The 19,418-nt window shown below is 36.4% G+C and overlaps 2 protein-coding genes and 1 long non-coding RNA gene across 4 annotated transcripts; 2 read left to right on the top strand and 1 right to left on the bottom strand.

The window, feature by feature from the left end:
• Positions 1–135: 135 nt before the first annotated feature.
• On the top strand, positions 136–2,665 carry cUnh2orf49 (chromosome Un C2orf49 homolog). The gene is made up of 4 exons (XM_083535908.1): positions 136–288; positions 739–896; positions 1,014–1,347; positions 2,267–2,665. Exons 1-4 carry the CDS (start codon positions 163–165, stop codon positions 2,318–2,320), a joined length of 672 nt encoding a protein of 223 aa, XP_083392034.1. The 5' UTR covers positions 136–162; the 3' UTR covers positions 2,321–2,665.
• Positions 2,666–3,164: 499 nt separating this feature from the next.
• On the bottom strand, positions 3,165–9,912 carry fhl2a (four and a half LIM domains 2a). 2 transcript variants are annotated; one of them, XM_083535902.1, is made up of 6 exons: positions 9,756–9,912; positions 6,488–6,651; positions 5,834–6,008; positions 4,774–4,943; positions 3,948–4,134; positions 3,165–3,821 (listed from the first exon to the last, which is right to left on the bottom strand). In XM_083535902.1, the coding sequence occupies exons 2-6, from the start codon at positions 6,641–6,643 to the stop codon at positions 3,670–3,672; spliced, it is 840 nt and encodes a 279-aa protein (XP_083392028.1). In that variant the 5' UTR covers positions 6,644–6,651; positions 9,756–9,912; the 3' UTR covers positions 3,165–3,669. The 2 variants fall into 2 exon arrangements, with proteins under 2 accessions (XP_083392028.1, XP_083392029.1); XM_083535903.1 differs by lacking the exon at positions 9,756–9,912 and adding an exon at positions 7,047–7,299.
• An 826-nt stretch (positions 9,913–10,738) lies between these two features.
• LOC310723162 lies at positions 10,739–15,495 on the top strand. The gene is made up of 2 exons (XR_014532601.1): positions 10,739–11,614; positions 11,674–15,495. It is a non-coding gene; the product is annotated as an uncharacterized lncRNA (long non-coding RNA).
• Positions 15,496–19,418: the final 3,923 nt, after the last annotated feature.

Consider the following 19,418-nt stretch of genomic DNA (forward strand, 5'->3'; position numbering starts at 1 on the left):
ATAGGATAATAATATTCATAATCAAGGACTTTGTTTTAAACAAACTTCAGATTGGTAGTGATTTTCAACCAGGCCAGTAGAGGGCGCACGCCAAATCCATGGCTATTAATCATAAAAGCAAAAAAATAAGGCGCCACTTCCGCGTTTCACCGGAAGGGGAACATGGCTTTCTGCAGCAATAGACGGGGGCAGAAAATGAAGAATTCTGGTGGAGACACCTCAGAAACCGACCTGTTGCTTCATCCGGAACTTCTATCTCGGGATTTCCTCAAACTTGTTTTACACGAGGTTAGATAAAAGTGTACACATCTCCAACAGAGCTCTAAGCTGTCACTGAGCCACAGATCACCTCGACTTATCTGTCATAAACAACACGAGCAAGTGGTCAGCGACTTTATAATCTATTGTGAGCTCGTTCATTTAAGCAGACCTGTGTGTGTGTGTGTGTGTGTGTGTGTGTGTGTGCGTGCGCGCGCGCGCGCGGCTCGCTCGCGGTGTCAACAACTTTTAGCCGTAAAGAATGCGAAAAATATTTATTCCTGTTTTCTCCTACAGAGGTGTGATGGTGAAATGCTTTAAGGCTTTTTGTGATATGTGTATCGCCAACAAAACTACAATGATATTCCATTTGTTTTAAAACATTTTCTTTTTAAACAGTGTTACATCCCGATTATGACAATCAGTACATACAGTGCCTACAAGACATTCAGGTCAAACATTTGGACATTTCCTTTGCAGAAAAAGATAAAGACAGATGACAGTGGAGGCCCTGACCACCTCACTGAGTTGTATATCCAGCATCTTATCCCACTCCCACAGAGAGAACTCCCCAATAACAGGTGGGGTAGAAGAGTGGAGAAGACAAGTCCACACCGGAGCTTGACCACAGCACACAGGTGACCAAACCCAGAATCTTTTTTTAAGCTTTAATAATGAATTCTTAAGTGAAACTTTGTATAAGCCTTGCCTGTATTTTCATTTAATAACTAACCTTATTTATACCTTTGTTGCAGCTCAAGCGTAGATAGTGGCAGGAAGCGACCAATGATCGTGTTTGATGGCAGCTCCACCAAAACTGGCAGCATTAAACTAAAGAGAACAGATGATTTACCAGCTACAGATCGCTTAAAGTCCCCACCTTCCAGCATCAAACTCAGTAACCCTATACGTAAACTCTCCAGCTCCCCCACAAACTCACCTTTCTCCCAGGCTTCAGCAGGAGGTTCCAGAAGCCCTACAGGAAACGGCAGCCTGAATAGTCCCTCAGCTCCATCTTCAGTGCAGTCCAACTGCATGAGCACAAAGCTAAAGCGAGGCGCAACAAGCTCAGGAGGGCCCGAAAGTCCTGTGAGTACATTCAGAGCATTGTTCACTAATGGCACTCTGTAAACCGGTTCCACTTACAAGTATTACATTGTTAGTATTACAGTATTGTCAGACCTTATTAACCTAGACACCTGCACGTGCTGGCCACTTTATTAAGAACATATGTACAACTGCTCATTCATGCATTTATCTTCCCAGACAGTCATGTGGAAGCATGTTGAGTTAATGTTCATATTAATTTTGATAAAAGAACTTACTATCAAGAAGGGCTGTAGCTATCGATGTTTTGATTAATCGAGTATTCCATCGATTATTCCAACGATTAATCAAATAATCGGATAAGAAGTACTTTTTCTTTATTAAAGAGCAATACATAATATACAAGAGAAAATAAGACGAGTCTCTTAAAATGAGCAAGTCATTAGTTTCCTTTTTAGAAAAATGTAAATTTTATTGCTGAAATCACATACAAGAATTTTGAGTTGTTCATTTCTCACAATTCTGACTTTATTTCTCGTAAACATCCAACATTTCTGGTTTAAAGCTGTTGGTGTGTGAACGAGGCTCTTCTGCTTCATCTGTCTTGTTCCGTCTCCTTCAGGGCTGATTGTTAGACAGAGTTCGACCGTGTGTTAGACCGTGTGTAGTTAAATAGACTAAACAAAGCAAATAATTAGCCTCGATGATTTTTTACATTTATTTTAGCTTTACTATAAAGTCTCAGTGATTCTCCACAATGGGGCTGTTATGTCCTGATAGGATTGTTTGAGTATTACAGAAAGTAAAATTCTGATGCTGAATGATTCAGTAATTTACATAAGCATTTATGTGCATAACAAAAATCTTTTCATGCTTCTATGATAACAGAATTCTCACTGAATGTATGCAGTCATGGTTATAAGATTCATTATTGTGTTATTTATTTATTTTTTTGATGCAGGAGCTCAAGTCACCTGAAGTGAAAAAGAAGATTCAGCATGTCACATGGCCATGATTTCTGTTCACCTATCAGAAGTACTAACAGAAAGAAGTGCCTTTCAGTGATTTCTGATGGACCATGTGTCCCGTGGCATGAGAGGCCATAACAGGGATAATGAGCTCGTGCATCTAAAAATTAGATGTCCACTGTCTCACGTGCTCACTGAGATCTTCATGGATGTGCCAACAGACTTTCCTCATGAGCATCTTTTGACCAGTGTTGTACGTAAGATTCTAAAAGACAAGGAGGATGGATTTCGCTTTTTGAACACTGTAAAAATATTCTTTTTACTTAAATAAATAATGTTCTGTGCATCACATCTTTCTAATTGTACAACAAATGAAATTCTGTCTCTAATAACTCAATCTGTTGCCATTTCATTTTACTTTTAACACATTTTGGTCTGGGAAATTGCCTTAAAAAAAAAAAAAAAAAGTTGTGAATTTAGAAACAACGTACAATGTTCATTCATTTGAACATGCGCACCAGGAGTGAGATTTAATTGTCTATGACATTTTAAACCCTTTTAAATGTGTGAAAGGTTCTTGTACCAAGTAGCTTTTATTGAATTTAGCCAAAAAAAAAAAAAAAACAGTGCATGGATTTTTCTATTTTTCTTTATTTTTTTTTGCCAGTCCAGTGCTTCCCACATAGACCTCTAGATGGGGCTTTTGCTCTTTTAATAATTAAAAAACAGTTTCATTTTTTTTTAAATAGGGTCAAATGTTTTAATGATCATTTAAACAATATACAATTGGTTAAAATAACTTTTTTTTGTAATAAGTTCCTAAGTGAAATATTGATGAAATATGATTTAATATGTATTTATAATTTTTTTCAGAATGGAACACCAGAACCATTTCTTAGAATTTAAGGATTTTATTACGTATCTTTTGATACATAGATCATTTTGATACGCACACACATTATTGAGAAATCTTCACAGATATAATTCCAGGTGGAATTTTACTGCACATAATTTGATTTATTGCACAGTATTAGTTAAAATAGCATTAGTTCTGATATAGAAAGTGTTGTATTCGTAAAGACTCGCTAAAAGATGTCTTTATAAACTGGTTAGTGAGTTAATATTTTTGTGGCTTTTTTATTATTATTATTTTGTAACTCCTCTTGCTCATGCCATAATTAAATTTAACATCTAGGCAAAATATAGCTGATGACATCTATTGTATTCTTAACTTGAGTGCTAAAGCCGTTATTGAGGTTAAAGTTCACTTGCCTGTTCTAAAATAGTGCACCTTTATAATCAGTGGTGCTTAAATCTATAGCTATGACTAAGCTTTTATAGACCTATTACAATTCTTCCATGCAGCCATGCTTTTTTCTCTGCTTTGGGTGAATTCTTAAATGTCTTTGCCACATTCAGGGCACAGGATGTCATCTCTCTCAGTCAGGAAGCCTCGGCCCACAAGGGACACAGAACACTTTTTGCAGTTGAAACAGTCGTTGTGCCATTGGCGCTCCTCGAAAGAGATGTACTTGCTCCCTCCAAGTCCTAAAACCCAGGCACCATATTGCTTTATAACATTGGTCAGTGTTTATTCTAACATATATAAAATGTAATTAAATTTAATATTGAAACAATTTCAATAGTGGTTGCAGAAAACACATGCATGCCTACCACTGATGGGAGATGTGCATGAGGCACACTTCTTGGCATACAAGTTACAGAAGCAGTTGAGACAGTAGGCAAAGTCATCACGAGACGTGAAGCGCTGACCCGAGAGCTGCTGCTTGCAGCCGGTGCACAGGAAGCAGTCCTTGTGCCACGGCTGATCATGGTAGGTCACGCCTCCAGTGGTTATGGGCTAGAGAGAAAACATTTCAGTATGCATTCCTGAGCTTAGTGCAAAGATTGTATATCGAACTGCTTATTTTAGACTTTGGTGTGCTGCACACTCTGTCATCATTGCTGTTTGGAGGTATTCCCAGAATTCACAGCTTTCAGAGGTGTATTATCATCTGGGATGAGTGACAAATTTAAATGGAAACCCACTATGAAACCACCATGCTAATAAAAGGTTGGGCTGCTACCAGAACAGCTCCTACAGGTCTCTGGAACATTGTTCTTCCAAAAGATATCCCCTCAGAAATATTGAGGATGGTTGTGGAGAACACTTACCAGCACTATCATTCGAATGTGTTTAATACTGTTAAGATCTGGTGATTGTGAAGGGCATATCATGTGATTTACATCATTTCATAATCAACCTTCCTTTCTTGTAAATTACATTATAATCCTGGAACAGCACTCTCCTATCAGGATAGAAATGTTCTGTCGTAGAATAAAGATCATCAGTCTGAATAAGTTGATACTGATTCACTTTTCTCTTTAAGGACACTACTGGATTCAAACCATCAACCAGCAAATATCCTCCATACCATGAAGAATTCACTGTTTTTCTTTTAATGTGGCAGGCATTTGATGTAGCCTTAAAACAGATTACCTTCTTGCACTGCACACACTGCATCGCAAACTGCTTCTCATAGCAGGGCACACAATAGTTGTTGTTGTCCTTGGGGATGAAGCTCTTTGTACCAATGGGTTGCTGGCAGCGCTTACAGGTGAAGCAGGTCTCATGCCAGCTGTTGCCCTTATGTTCCATCTTCCTGGAGCCTGCCAAAATATATAAGTACAGGAATGGATATGTAGCTGAATGCATTCTGATGTGTTTTGTAGTCAGTTAATTTGTGCTAAGTTAATTAATTTCATTTTCATTTCATTTTCATTTCAGTAGTTTTTAAATGCATTTTTTTTATTCAATAAGACTGTGGAGACACGAGCAAATTAAGCAACTTACATTTTTAAACATATAAATTTGAAAGAAGACCTGACAACTGAAGTTACTCAGTGCAGCTGGTTATACACACGAAGGACAAAACTGCATTTACTTTTAATTAATACAAATATATTAATTCAGCGTTTCAGTGATTAATATCAACTTTGTGTTATTTGTATTATCCTGAAGCCCATTTGTTGTGTCTACACTATCAGGAAGAACAGTTCATTAAGGTTTGGTGTGGGTTTTTGTCTGTAAACTAGCCTTTGTGTCCTAAAGGGCATCCTCACTGAACTTTCTGTTTACACAGGATTCCACAAGCCGAACCAAGTGCTGCAATGAATATTTTCCCACCTATCAGTGTAATAGTAGTTCACATTACTCACTTTTACTCAGTTACACTCTGTGGCCATGATCTCCTGTGCCTATTATCCATCCTAATTTAATTCGTAAACAAAACATATTTCCAGTGGTGACAGGAGAATGTAATGTGTTGTTTTAAAGTGATATATTTATTGCTACAGAGGACCGTTTTTAAAATTCCTAAGAGTTAGGCTGTTTGCCCAGGCTGAAAAACAGTCATTTATCAGACTTCAATAGAGAATGTATTGTGGGTGGGTTCTTTTAAAGTGTCTGTATTTTCTGAAAACGAAAAGTATTCGTTAAATCATACCGAAACCAGTACACAGACAATAATCTGTGTGATTTACAGATTGAGATCTCTCACCAGGCATGATGGTCTTCTTGCAATCGTGGCACTTGGAGGAGTACTCGTTGGAGTAGCACTCAGTACACAGGAGCTGCTCATCCTTGGTAGAAAACGGTTTGTCCACGAGCGAGCGATTACACTGGAAGCAGTGGAAACAGTCCTCATGCCAGTGGCGGTCCTTATACGACAGGTCCTGGGAAAATTCAGTCGCAGTAAAGTTTGTAAGGTTAAATTTTGTACTGTTGGAGTGTTTTCTTTGCAAGACACTATAGCAGAATTTAATAGGTTAATTTAATGCTGTGTGTTTGTCATTTATTCAAAGACTTAACATCATTTACTGATCTACTTGTGTGTGTGATTGATTATATGCTGTCTCATGAGACACATACTGTACATTCTTTTCTTGATTCATAAAGAGTTGCTTTGTGTTTGTCATTAATAATGTTTTGTGTATTTTTCCTTTTTTTTTTTCCAGATAACTTCATCATGGCTGTTTATTACTTCTTTGGAGGTCAGTAGCAAAAATAGTTTCTATGTAAACAGGGTTGCAATGCAGTATTTCTTTATTGGAGACACTCAAGTAAGGAGGCTAAGAACCCTTAAGATAACATGCTACAGAAATGTCCAGCTGTATGTAAAGTACAATACGAGTGTATTTAGGTGTTCAGTTACCCTGCTGTTACACCCAATAGGCTTCTTGCACTCCTCACAGGTGTTGGAGTACAGGCTCTCGTAGCACTTTACACAGTAAGGGTTCTCCTCCCGCAGTACATATTTTTTCCCAAACAGGGACTCCTTACAGTAGTGACAGTCATAGCGCTCCGTCATTGTTCCTCCTTAGACAGATAGAAAGTGAGATACAGAAAGTATGAAGTCAGCCCAATCCAACCTCTTTGTCCACTTCAGTATCATGCTATTACACTCATGAGATCAGATAATCACATTGCATGGATGTTTAATTCGACTACTACTTAATCCCAGTAACAGCTGTAAAGGAACAGAATATTGTATGCATATGTAATTTTTACTTTTTTATGAATCATGAGGGGAAAAAAAGGAAAACTTGTGAAACTGCTACAATAAAAGCATGCATTTCAGTGGTCTAAGAGCACTAAAGATAGATCTAAAGCTGAAAAACCTTTCCAAAGCTAATGTCATCGCTCCTGGCATGCTTGGCACTGATAAAGTAAGTGATGGAGAATGTTGGTATGCTGGAATAGTGGGTACTCACATCTGCAGCGCTCTCTTTCCTGGCTGTGTTAAGCTTCTCTGCTTATCCCTGCCACGAGCCCTGTGACGCCATAACGCATCTTACACACTGCCAGCTGTCTTCACTATTCTGCTGTGTGTGTGTGTGTGTGTGTGTGTGTGTGTGTGTGTGTGTGTGTGTGTGTGTGTGTGTGTGTGTGTGTGTGTGTGTGTGTGAGTGAGACCAGTCCCTGACGCTCATACACATCCACCCTTCTCCTCTCACTGCATGAAGCGGACTGAAACTGTGTGCTGCCCAAGCTGCATTTCTTTACCAAATCCCTTTCCACAGTTTGACCATATAAGGCAGCAAATTGAGAAAAGTGGGAGAAGTATGCCCTCTTGCTTTAACTCCCTCTTTCAGTTTTCTTTTCTCATCTACAATTTTTCTCACTGCTCCTCCTCTCACTTTGCCCCCCCCTCAATTTCTCACTACACTCTGTTGGATTTATTATTTATTTATTTTTGCCTCTGCACTCCAAGCTTTCGGTCTTCCTCCAAGTCATATCATTGATTTTCTATTGGTTTGTTACCTTTGTTTAATTAGAGTAGCATGCATGTCAATTTGTCATATTTCCTTCTAAAGTCTATCTATCTATCTATCTATCTATCTATCTATCTATCTATCTATCTATCTATCTATCTATCTATCTATCTATCTATCGATCTATCTATCTATCTATCTATCGATCTATCTATCTATCTATCTATCGATCTATCGATCGATCTATCTATTGCGAGTTAAAATGATGATCTCTCTAGATAAAAAAAAAATCTTAAATCATAATACAAATGGTAATGTACACTTTTTTGTAATGTTATACAGCTGTTGAAGGAAAGTTATGTCTTTGAGACTTAGCTGTAATTGGATATTAGTTTTGAACTTGATTTGGCGCAATGGTATTTGAAGTTGAACTATTTTACCACATGTGCCCAAACGCTTTACTAATTTCTATTACTTGTCATTTATTATTAATATATATCTATTAATGCTTTCATCTATCAAGCTATTAGACACCATCTTACAGATGACATTATCTGTAAACAGAAATTTTTTTACTTTTTAAAAGATAAAATAAGGTAATAAAAATAATCATCCAGATAAATTTCTATCTCAGTCCGTTCATCATGGTTCATCCATTCAAAGGATATCTTGTTACCTAATGTCTCTTTAGTCTATTAAAAGCCAATCTACTGGTCCTGACTGCTGTCTTCTCTTCTCTAAATCTTTTTCATGATTCTCTATATGTCTCTTTTGCTTCTCTCTGTGTATTCTTGTATTGAACTCTCTGAACGTCAAATGGCATTCTGAGAATTACATTTGCTTATGATTAAATCAAGAGTTAGATGGTAAATGATATAAATATTTCTATTAATATATAACATTTGGTCACCTAGTGATTGACACTAGCACACTGACCCCAAGACCTTTCTGTCAGTTCATCTTTGGCACCATGTGTTCCCTTAATCTCCCAGCCTTTCACTATCTCTGGCTATGTTTAGTAACTTTGTGTCTATGGTCACACAAAGGCAGAGCCTTGCAGTGGATGCTGAAAGCTTTCTGAGACATTTAATAAGACAGGTGGAAGACTCTCCCATGAGAGTCAGACATAGTGTTCACAGCCTAATTATCCACTCCTTATATCTGACCATATATTTAGAAAAGTGAGAGGAGAATGCAGCCACCTATAGGGGCTTTGTTCCCATATAGTACATTGTTTCATGCATTACCAGTTATAAGTATAATACTCTCTGAACCCATTTGGACAGGGAAATCTATAGTTGTTGAATCTTGAAAAGGCATTTAAGGGTTCCCTACAATCTGGACAAGCTGGAAAATCTGTCAGGAGTTATAAATATAACCTTCATAGAGTACATCCCACCCTGCCTAGGCCACATCTAAAATAATTCAGTGTGACTTATTTCCATTACCAAATACCCAATAAAATCTTCCTTTTTATTGCAGATGTTATTACATCGTAGTCAAGAACACCCATTCTGTCATTGGTATACAAGTTTTTATGACCTTCTCTGCCGAATGAAAGCATATGTTTAATATGTTCCGAATCCAATTCATTCTCATGAAAGAATGTAGAGGAGAGAAAACAAAAACATAGTCTGACCTAAAAAGGATAAGCAATAACATTCAGTAAATTGTCTAGGCTTTTAATGGCTTTACTTATTTTAAATTGTTTCATCCATTCAGATCGCTCTCTTTTAGATTTTACATGACAATGGTGCATGCCATTGGGATCCTTTGCTGTGTGTCTGTGTGTCTGTTTGTGTGTGTGTGTGTGTGTGTGTGTGTGTGTGTGTGTGTGTGTGTGTGTGTGTGTGTGTGTACAAATATCTACTGTGTTTTCCTTCAGTGGGTTTTTGCTACAAAGGGTAAGAATGAGAGTGTTCTGATTCATACAATGCTAGTGTGTTTGATGATAATATAACCAATTTTGGAGTGCTAGAAAGTTAGAGCATGTTAGAGAGTTCCTTTTTTACTGTTTCAGAAAGTGGACTGTAACAGAGAGCCTCTGTGGGTACTAGAATTAGTACTGGGTTAGGAAACGAGAAGGAAAAGAAAAAATTCTTCCTGGTATTTAAGTAATCTGTATATAAGGTAGAAGCTGTGAAAAAAGAAAATGTACAGTTCATTGTGTTATTTTAGGGTTAGCAGAGTACCTGTGTGAGTCCTTACCTTCGAGACTGAGCAGCCTTCCTGTATGCTGAGTCTGGCTGGACTGAGCGTGAGAGTGTCTGTGCTACAGTGCTCTAGGCAATCCTGATTGAATTACTCCACCTATGGGGTGGCTAATTGAGGTGGTAGAGTATGAACAGGCACCCTTTATCTAGATGGGCTATAAATATACAGTTCAGTATTACCACAGATAAAGCCTATTTGCGCACACGCTCACTTACACACATTCACATATGCACACACCCTCTTCAATCCTTTGCCCTTAAAAGGCCTTCCATTGTAGCTTGGTTTGGGCATCCATGCTAGTAGTTGTTTGTTAATATACTGTTTACACATGTTTAGAAAATACATCTTCAGACAGATTATTTGACATGGTGAATTTATGGACTGATTATGTAACCATTTGCATTTACTTTGAAGTCATTTTCCCACCATTTTCCCACCTGAGTGGTGCTTTTTAGGAGCTAAGTAGTACCAATTCAATAAGTTAATGGGTGAGGCATGTAAATGGACTACAGTGCTCTTACTGTAAGCATTTTATGTAATACGAGTCCTGAACATTTCAATAACAAATAACTTCTGGCAGCTGAGAGTGATGGGCTGAAAAATAAGACCTGAAAGTTCTTCTACTTTTTTTTCAACAATATATTTATAAATATCAAGGACAGTGGCCTCTAGAATATGTTGCATCTATCTTGCAGCTACAGTCGGAAACTCTTTAAACTCTTTAAAACAAATGTATACTCATAAAGATCCTGGAAAATTTACATCTGGCAAAATATGGAATTACAATTCATTGTTTTCAAATGAGAGAGAATCCTTTATTTAGTTTTCTATTGTTTTCTTATGTTATACAAATAATGTTTTTATTATTATTAATCTCCATTATTATCTCCAAGATTTTACCTGTTTATTTTTGCTTTAGGATCTACTCAGTAGCCTGTTAACTCTAAATCTTTGGAGATCATTTATAGGTTATGTGATAAGAGGTGTGTTCATAGTGTTGTATTTCTTTAAAGAAGGGAGTAAAAGTGTTTATTGGAGATGAAATGTCAAAAGGGCCTCTTGAATTTCATATGGCTCCTTTTTTTACATTTAACCCTTACAACTCTTATCCACATATAATTAACTTTCACTGTTGCCTCTTGTACATCACCAAAAGTGTTTATCTCTGCAATTCTATCCCCCACCTGACCCTCTGTCTCACCCTGTCCTTTTTGAGAACTGTGCGAGGGATTCTCTCCAGGCCAACTGCTGATAGGTTTTCTGGAACTGCATCTTTACCTCTCTCATTACTTCCCTCATTTGTTGTCTTCTATTCTCAACTTCCTAATCATGTTCGCTTCTTTTTTTTTCCCACACAACTCCAATACTATTTGAGAAAATGTGGTATTTCTGGCTGTGAAAACCAATTCTTTTTTGACATGGTCTGGAAAAACGATTCAGTGCCGTGTTTGGTGATGCAAGAATAATTAGTCCAGCTCTTAATTTTATAAGCACAATCTTAGTGTATCTCTGTGGAACCAACAAATGGTAAAAAAAAATATTTCTTGGAAGAAAAAAAAGAAGAAAAGATGCACTGATGAAAGATTTCATTTTGGATGATACACGTCTGCGAAATCCTTTCATCATCAAAGCAACAGATGGGCAAATAAGGGCGTGCGGTCGGCATGCCACTTCCTTGTCAACTGTGGGCTAATTTATTACCAGCCACCCAGTATGAAGTGGAGGAGATAGATATATTCTCTACAGTCTGTCACTAAGCCATGCAGCTGGTTAACAATCAATTGAAGCGTGCATTCAAGATGAAAAATTAAGGATTTAATATATTGTTTGCATGCTTTATGACTTGCATAAATGTTTACCCCCTGAGATTTTCCACATTTTGTAGTGCCTTTGTCTTATGTCAAAGAGAAAGCAAACATCAAATATTTCCTAAAGAAATTAGAACAAATTTTGATTGCATATGTCACTCCTAATTTAGTTCTGTGTGACCATTCACAATGACAATACACATATTTAAATTGGTTTGAACTATGTGTAATTTAAGTACCACCTGACTTCAGTAATACACCTGCTTATGAAAAGAACAGAGAAAAATATTGAACAGTGACTCCTCTTTTAGGGGAAACCCAGTGACTGGGTTAAGAGATCATTAGTCAGAGAAAAAATCAAGAGGTGATGCTTAACTTTGACAATGCTGGGGAGATCCATCCCTCAGATTGGAGAAGCTCATCACAGGAAACCCATAGCCCCAAACATGCCACAAAGCTGAGCCTGTGAAAGAGTGATGAGCCATAAAGTGCCTAAAGCACACAGACATATAATAAAAGGTTCTCTGTTATAATCAGACTAAACTTCTTATTGTGGACTTCTGCAAACCTTTTTTTTTGTGGCATGTTTTTTTTTGCTTATTTAGATAACCATAGTCTAAGATAAAGAAAGTCATTTATGGAGAGGGTAGTTTCAGCCTGGCTTATCCCATGTGCAGGCATGAGGCAGGAAATTGAAGTCAGATGATATTTACTGTTTTCTTTTTGTACTTCATGCTCAGCTGTCTCATGTGCCTGGTGGGGGTGTACGTCCTGTGGATGGTTGAGCTAATTGAATTTCTCCCAGCTTTCTCTATCTTACTCCTCCTATGCTTGCTGATGTGATTTTTATTCCTGCTCTCTAAAATCATCGGCCCACAAATAAGGTTTTCCAGTTTCCTCATCCATGCCCCATATGATTTGGCACTCAATCTAACACATAGTACCAAACCGTTCTTACATAACCAGATGCTGTCCCTTTTCACCATCATTTCTTTTTGTTGTGTCCCCTCATGTCTCCTGAAACTCCCTGCACTGAAGCTATTTATAGTATCTCATTCCACAGCAAGGTTAAGGGAAGAGGAGGGCTTTCCGAACCAAGAGGTAGGGTTTCAAAAGTGTTCCAACATACACACACAAGTAAATCCTGGCTGGACTACAGTGTACTGTGTACTGAACAATTGGAGTCTGAAAATAAACTTCTTGGAAAAAGAATTGTAGACTGTTTTGTAAAAGTTGCATCAAAATTTTTTTTACAAAACAGCTGTAAATGAGCCTTATTTTAAATAAATCCAAAGGTGGGATTTTTGATTTAAATCAATTCAGCTTTATTTGCATAGCATTTTAAACAATAGACATTGTCCCAACGCAGCTTGTCAGAGGTTTTGGCATTCATTATTGTGAAATTTCTATAGTACATTTTGTTAACACTTGTTAAATGAAGCTTATTATTGTCGCAATAGAGGTTTCATTTATGTATATATGCTCGTTAATCAATATATTCATACATTTAAAATACATTTGATGCTTGTATGGCATTACTCAGCCACCTGAATATATTGTCACCTGTTGTTCACCTCAGAACTTCAGAACTCATTTGTAAGGTGCTCAAAAGTCAAACAGTATTGTGTATGTTGAAAACTGCTCAGTTTAATCACATTATGAATATGAATTATGGAATTAGCCCAGAAAGGTCTTTATGATTACAACAGCAGTTCACCAGCTCTGCTTGATTATTTTATGTGTGAGACACAATCTTGAGCCCATTGTTGTCTAATACCTATTAAAATTCACCCTGCAATTTTACATTGTGTACTTTAGTATGTTTCAGAGTCACAGCAGTAAAGTCTTGAGTTATTTGAGCCTGAATGGCACACTAGGCTTTTTAACCACAGTGGATATGAACCGCATGGTTGTGCTGGTTATTTTGAGGTGTTAGGAGTTTATCTCTTTTTCCAGCCTCCTCTGTAGGCTTGTAGTGCTTTATTCCTGTCAGATGTTCCCAATTGTCTCTGTGATTGAATGTCTGATCTTCCATACTGTATGTTACCTTAGTAGACATTGAATTTTCCACCTGCCATAATATCAGATAATATTGATAGGATCGGCTGCATCAACTGGGATTAAAAAATAATCCTAGCATTAGTTGTATGTATAGTGTCTGTCTTTAATATGCATCACATATTTCCTAACATTTGGTTAGTCCCTTTGGACAGCAAATATGCTGCACTATTTTTCTGGCAAATGATATGACCTTCCATATTAATAGAGACAGAGAGATACCATTTCCCTTGTCAGTGTTTATCCTGCTAAATCATGCAGTGTTGAGGTCAGGACAGCTGGGGATCAGTATTCAGAGACAGAGAGCAGGAACTAGAGACAGAGTTCTCTCCAGATTCTCAACTGTGATTAGGGAATAGAGAATGAAACAGGGTGAGGGCCAAGAGCCATGTGTAGCAGATGAATACCATTTTTACTGGCCTTACACAACAATTTAGTTTGTATATAAAGGTTGCTAATTCTGGATAAATGTACTAAGACTTGGCATTTAACTCTAATTATTCCATTTCAGGGTTTGACTCATATTTCCCACACAACTTAATCTGTGATGTTTCTACCAACATAAGATCTTTGTTAATAGGATGCAATTTACAGATGCATGTGGGCTGTGGGAGTGTGAAGCCAAAAATGCCTTATACTAATGAACAATATGTGCCAAGCTACATGTGCCACTCAAGAGTCGTTCAGAGTAGACTACATTTTTAGCCGCTTTTTTCTGAGCAGACACACTGTGATTACTTACTGATGTAGCACCATTGTAATTGTATGAATGGAGGCTGTCCATTGTAAAAGCCATGCATAAAAGATTTTTTAGTAAAAAATAAAGTATGTAGTTATATTGCAGGGAATAATTGTTAAATCATATTATTATTATTATTATTATTATTATTATTATTATTATTATTATTATTACTATGCATTCAGCATAATATTAAAACATTCACACTTTTTTAAAGCCAACATTAAGAAGAAAATCTAAATTTGTACATGAATCCTTGTAAAACACAGTAGACTTTGGCATATAATTGTGTAATGCATTACATTTTTTCACATACAGTAACTTAGATTCTATTTTATTCCATTCTGTTCTATTATTCTGAGACAACAGGGTGCAATTGTCACAAAACAAAGAACAAGGCAATTAATCTATCTTGTAGAATAGAATAGAATAGAATAATTTTACTGTATGTAGCCTACCATAATGGTGGGTTAGATTCAGAGTTACACTCTTTGACTAAGAATGTTGGAGTGGAAGAACTGAAGTGGTCTGCACAGAGCTCCAATTTAGGCCCACAGAACACCTTTGGGATGAGCATTTTCAATTTAACACAATCTATATTCGAGTTCTTAGAATTCTCTCTCTCTCATAACCGTTTAGTCAGTAATCCAAGGAAAGGAAGATACCAGTGATGGCAGAAGCGAACAGATGTAGTCAAGTGGAATAACCTTGATAGTAAAATGACCCTGCTTGGTAAGCTGGTAATGAGTGTGGTGATGGATCATTAGGAGAAAACATTTCACACCTTCCTAGTCTCAATGATATTTCTTTCCAGGCCTAAGATTGTCTTACAGATAATTAATGGATGTGCACAGTCATATTATGAGAAAATATATGGCAGAATATTTCATCCATATCAGACTGCAAATAAATTTAGAGTTGTGCATTTAATTCTAATGGCCATGCGATTTTAACTATTCACTTAAATGCTCTTTATTTAATTTAAGCAGTGATATTTTGATTGGTCTGGTAAATATGATTAACATTATAGTAATTTAAATAGGTTTATATGCATGTGTTCTCTCTTTCTTCTGAAGACAAACAGTATTGCTAATGTCTTAATTAGATAACTTAGAATGTTTTTATTCCTATATATTCCTATATAATATAAAAATGTATATACAAATTTAATATAAAAAGTCACGTGTAGTTATGCAACCGTTTTTATTTGTAAACTCAAATTTTCTACAAAGAAAGTTTAAAGATGATTGCAAATTTATTTAAACTTCAAAAAAGTAATTAAAATTAAAGTGTATGCACGTGTCTACATGCAGAGATTAATACCAATTCATTTCTACAATTATATAAGCGTTTTAGGTGCAAGAACTAAGACATAAAAATAAATGCAAAATAAACCAGGTGTCACGCGATGATTAAGGGACGGAAACCGAAGTACAATAAACTAAGTTTAATAATCTTTAAAAAAAAAAACAACACAAGCAAGGAAATAACAATGCCGGGAAACGGGTATGGTCCCTAGTAGTACCGGGAAACCGGTTATAGTCCTTTGTACGGGTAGTCCAGGAATCATCTCCAGAGTGAACTGTGGAACGGCCTGTGAGTGAGTGTGAACGGGGGGGCTTTAAGTAGGGGGAGAGATGATGGGAAACAGGTGAAGGTGGTTAGCAAGTGGGCGAGGCGCTGCGAGCGTGCTGGGTGCTGAGGGAAGGCGTGGCTGGTGGTTTCCTGACACCAGGATCATGTTGTTGTGAATTTTTTTTTTATTTAAACAGAAATTGATTTATATAAATATTTAGCAATTGAAATGAGAAAAGAGACAGTTACTGAGAAAATTTATTGTGAAATCATCTTCTTTGCACAGTCATGAGTTTTGTGTTATCTGTTCTCCAGGTGATTGTGTTATAATTTGATACTTTCAGTTGCCTTTAAACCCAGATGGAAAGCACCCCCTGTTGGTACATTTCTTTGTCCATCTGAAAGAAGCCTTAAAGATTCTCTGCAAGAGCCAGAAACAGATCTGAGAAGTCTAAGGGAGGGTAAGAACAACTAATTACTAATTTAGCATTTAAAGAAAAAAAGAATAAGAAGCCTAGTAACTCTGTTTTGGTCATATACTACTACTACAAATAATAATAATAATAATAATAATAATAATAATAATAATAATAATAATAATAATAATATTATATTATTATAATATTTCAACACAGTACTGATGAGTTTATTATATTATGTATTTGGCAAAATAATCTGAAAATACTCGGACTGTAAATGTAAAAGTTAAAAAAGCTTTATCAAAAACTATGTGGATAAGCATGTCACTATGAAACAGCAGAGGGAGCTAAAACTGCAAGAATTGTACTTGTAATACACATGCAGAGTAAAAAAAAATGGCTGTTTGACTCATGGTAGCATTGGGAATATTTAACTTTATATTTCTTCAAGATATTCAATTTGAAACTGTGCTACTATCTCTTTTGCTTTATTGGACTACTATACTGTATATTTCTGGTCTATCTTAATGCATCAGCATTTGACTTTGAATAACATTATTCAACTGTGCAGTGTCATGGCCGACTGACTCTCGACTGATGTTCTCTTCTTTCTTTGTCAGTAATTTTATGAGCAGAATGGCCCTTTAGTGTACTTTGAACTTTATGCCAAGACGAATAAGCAGAATAGACATACATAGATATTATTACTGTTAGTGCTTTATGTGATATGAAATATTAATGCATAACATGTAGTTTGTAAGACAACATTGCCTCCTTTTTTAAATTGCATTTTAATGAAACTGAAGAAACCTTAAAAATTGTATCTGAACCAAATTAGTCAGGTTGCACTCTGCAAACAAACAAAGCCGTGTGCTTTCGGGAGCAGTTGATTTCAACCCATTACCCACAGCCCCATTTAATGAGCCCTAATTAAGAAGGATTTGCTTGTTCCAAATTCACAAAGGATCTCATTAATCAATTAACTCTGTCTCAGTGCCCTGGATTTCTGTATACTACAAGTACATCTATCACAGAGAGAAAACAAAAACTAATTGACCTCATTTATTTAATTTGCTTTCAACTATATCAGGATGGCATTCAAACCCCTTCCATTACTACAAATACTCTAATATGGTCATATCAGATATGGTCATCATGATCTTTTGCTAAACAGGAATCAACTATATATGAATAATGAAAGGGGACAATTAATTGGAGCAGAAGTAAATTCAACTGTAAACTCTAATAAAGATTAGCCATTGTGTGGTGTGTTGGTGAAGCAGGTAATGTTGACTGCCTTGGTCACTAATAATGTGTTTTGTTTTGTTTTTGACAGATAAATAATTGTTCAGAACATATGAATTATCTATATAGTAAAGTAATATTTCTTAATGATTCATACTCTGAAAACTTAAGGTCTGACCTGATATTGATACAATCTCCATGTTCTCAAAAACACTCTCCACAATATCTTTACTTGTGGAGTCCAGATTACAGGTCAACTCCCCAGTGCTTTCAGTCAATATTCAGACTCCAGCAATGCTCAGAACATCTTGGCTCACAGCTGTGAAAACCTTAGTTGAAGCACTTCACAAGTCACTGGGGATTTGTGGTCACAATTTGACTTTTCTTTGAACATAAGACATGAGTCTTATCCTCTCTGCTGCAAATGCCATCAGATAAACAGTGCATAGAAAAAAATTCTGTTGAGTTTCATTAGTGTACAGTAATGTGAGAACATTAATATTAATCAGCATGAGTTTTAGCTGGTGATCACTTTTAAATAATGATGCACTTTACATCAAATTTGTGAAGTCACTGTTAAATCCATTTTAATTATCCTAATCAGTCATAGCCATTCACATGGAGCAGGTGAGGCAGAGCTCCAGCACATATATCAGACATTAATTTTAATCTTTATAACTGCAGTGTAAGCCCTAAACTCGATTTAGTTTTATTTCACTGAGACCTTTTTGAGAGATCAATTGTGTTTTTTTAAGTTTATTTCACAGATATAAACCAATGTTCAATGATTTTTTTCTATATAAAGTGTGAAGCTCCTTTTATGTAAAAGCAATTAAAACTATTAAAGTTTTGCAAACAAATGCAAAGTGTAAAAGTAACTATTGCATTTATCATGTCCATAACCATTTCTATTGTTAGTTACAGTGCAAATATTGTGAGAGGAAAAGGTGGACAAAGGAGAGGAGAAATGTTTGAAATGGATGTCATCATGGTGATTATGTTTTCCAAGCAAAATGTGAAAAAAATAATTATAAATATGCCTTTTCATGTAAAGAAACCATTTGGGTCCTTTCCAGATATTTTTTGTTGTTTATGTAATGTAAGTGCCCAAACATGGCAACCCTTGATGTTTTTTGCTTTTCTGTTCACTCTTTACTGACAATGCCGTATCAAACAGTTGAACAAAAGTACATCTGAAACTATTCAAAATGAGCGGATTTTTTTAAATGATTATTATGTTTACCTATTATTTTAACAATTAGATCGATTAGTTGCCTTGAACATAAGTCAAGATTGATGGCCTCTTGACTTTATTTTGTTTGTGGGTATGAGCAGTACGGTATGTTTAACACAATCAGGACTCTTTAAGGGTTCTGTGGACATGAGACCATGAGGTGTAAACACTTCTCATAGATTGGCATGTCACAGTAGGAGCTGGACACATTCTACAGAGACAGCAGGAAAGGAGAAGTGTAGGAGAGTGAAGTTATTGGAAAGAGTAGTGGAAGCCAGGCTGAGAGTAGAGATGACCATCTGTGAGCAACAGTATGGTTTCATGCTGAGGAAAAGCACCACAGACACATTATTTGCTTTGAGAATGTTGATAGAGAAGTATAGATTAGGGCAGAAGAAGTTGCATTGTGTGTTTGTGGATGTAGTGTGGATGTGGAAGTATGTGAGGGTGGTGCAGGACATGTATGAGTACAGTGTGACAGCGTGACAGCAGTGAAGTGTGCAGTAGAAACGACAGACTGGTTTAAGTTGGAGATGGGATTGCATCAAGTATCGGCTCTGAGCCCTTTTCTGTTTGCAG

The sequence above is a fragment of the Silurus aristotelis genome, assembly GCF_946808225.1.
Source record: "Silurus aristotelis genome assembly, chromosome: 3".
NCBI classification, from domain to species: Eukaryota; Metazoa; Chordata; class Actinopteri; order Siluriformes; family Siluridae; genus Silurus; species Silurus aristotelis.

Coding starts and splice junctions, on each gene's coding strand:
- cUnh2orf49 (XM_083535908.1), top strand. CDS start 163: ATGGCTTTCTGCAGCAATAGACGGGGGCAGAAAATGAAGAATTCTGGT. Junction 289..738: donor TCAAACTTGTTTTACACGAG/GTTAGATAAAAG, acceptor TTTCCTTTGCAG/AAAAAGATAAAGACAGATGA. Junction 897..1,013: donor AGCTTGACCACAGCACACAG/GTGACCAAACCC, acceptor CCTTTGTTGCAG/CTCAAGCGTAGATAGTGGCA.
- fhl2a (XM_083535902.1), bottom strand. CDS start 6,643: ATGACGGAGCGCTATGACTGTCACTACTGTAAGGAGTCCCTGTTTGGG. Junction 6,009..6,487: donor CTATTGGGTGTAACAGCAGG/GTAACTGAACAC, acceptor GAATTTTCCCAG/GACCTGTCGTATAAGGACCG. Junction 4,135..4,773: donor AGTGTGTGCAGTGCAAGAAG/GTAATCTGTTTT, acceptor TTTTCTCTCTAG/CCCATAACCACTGGAGGCGT.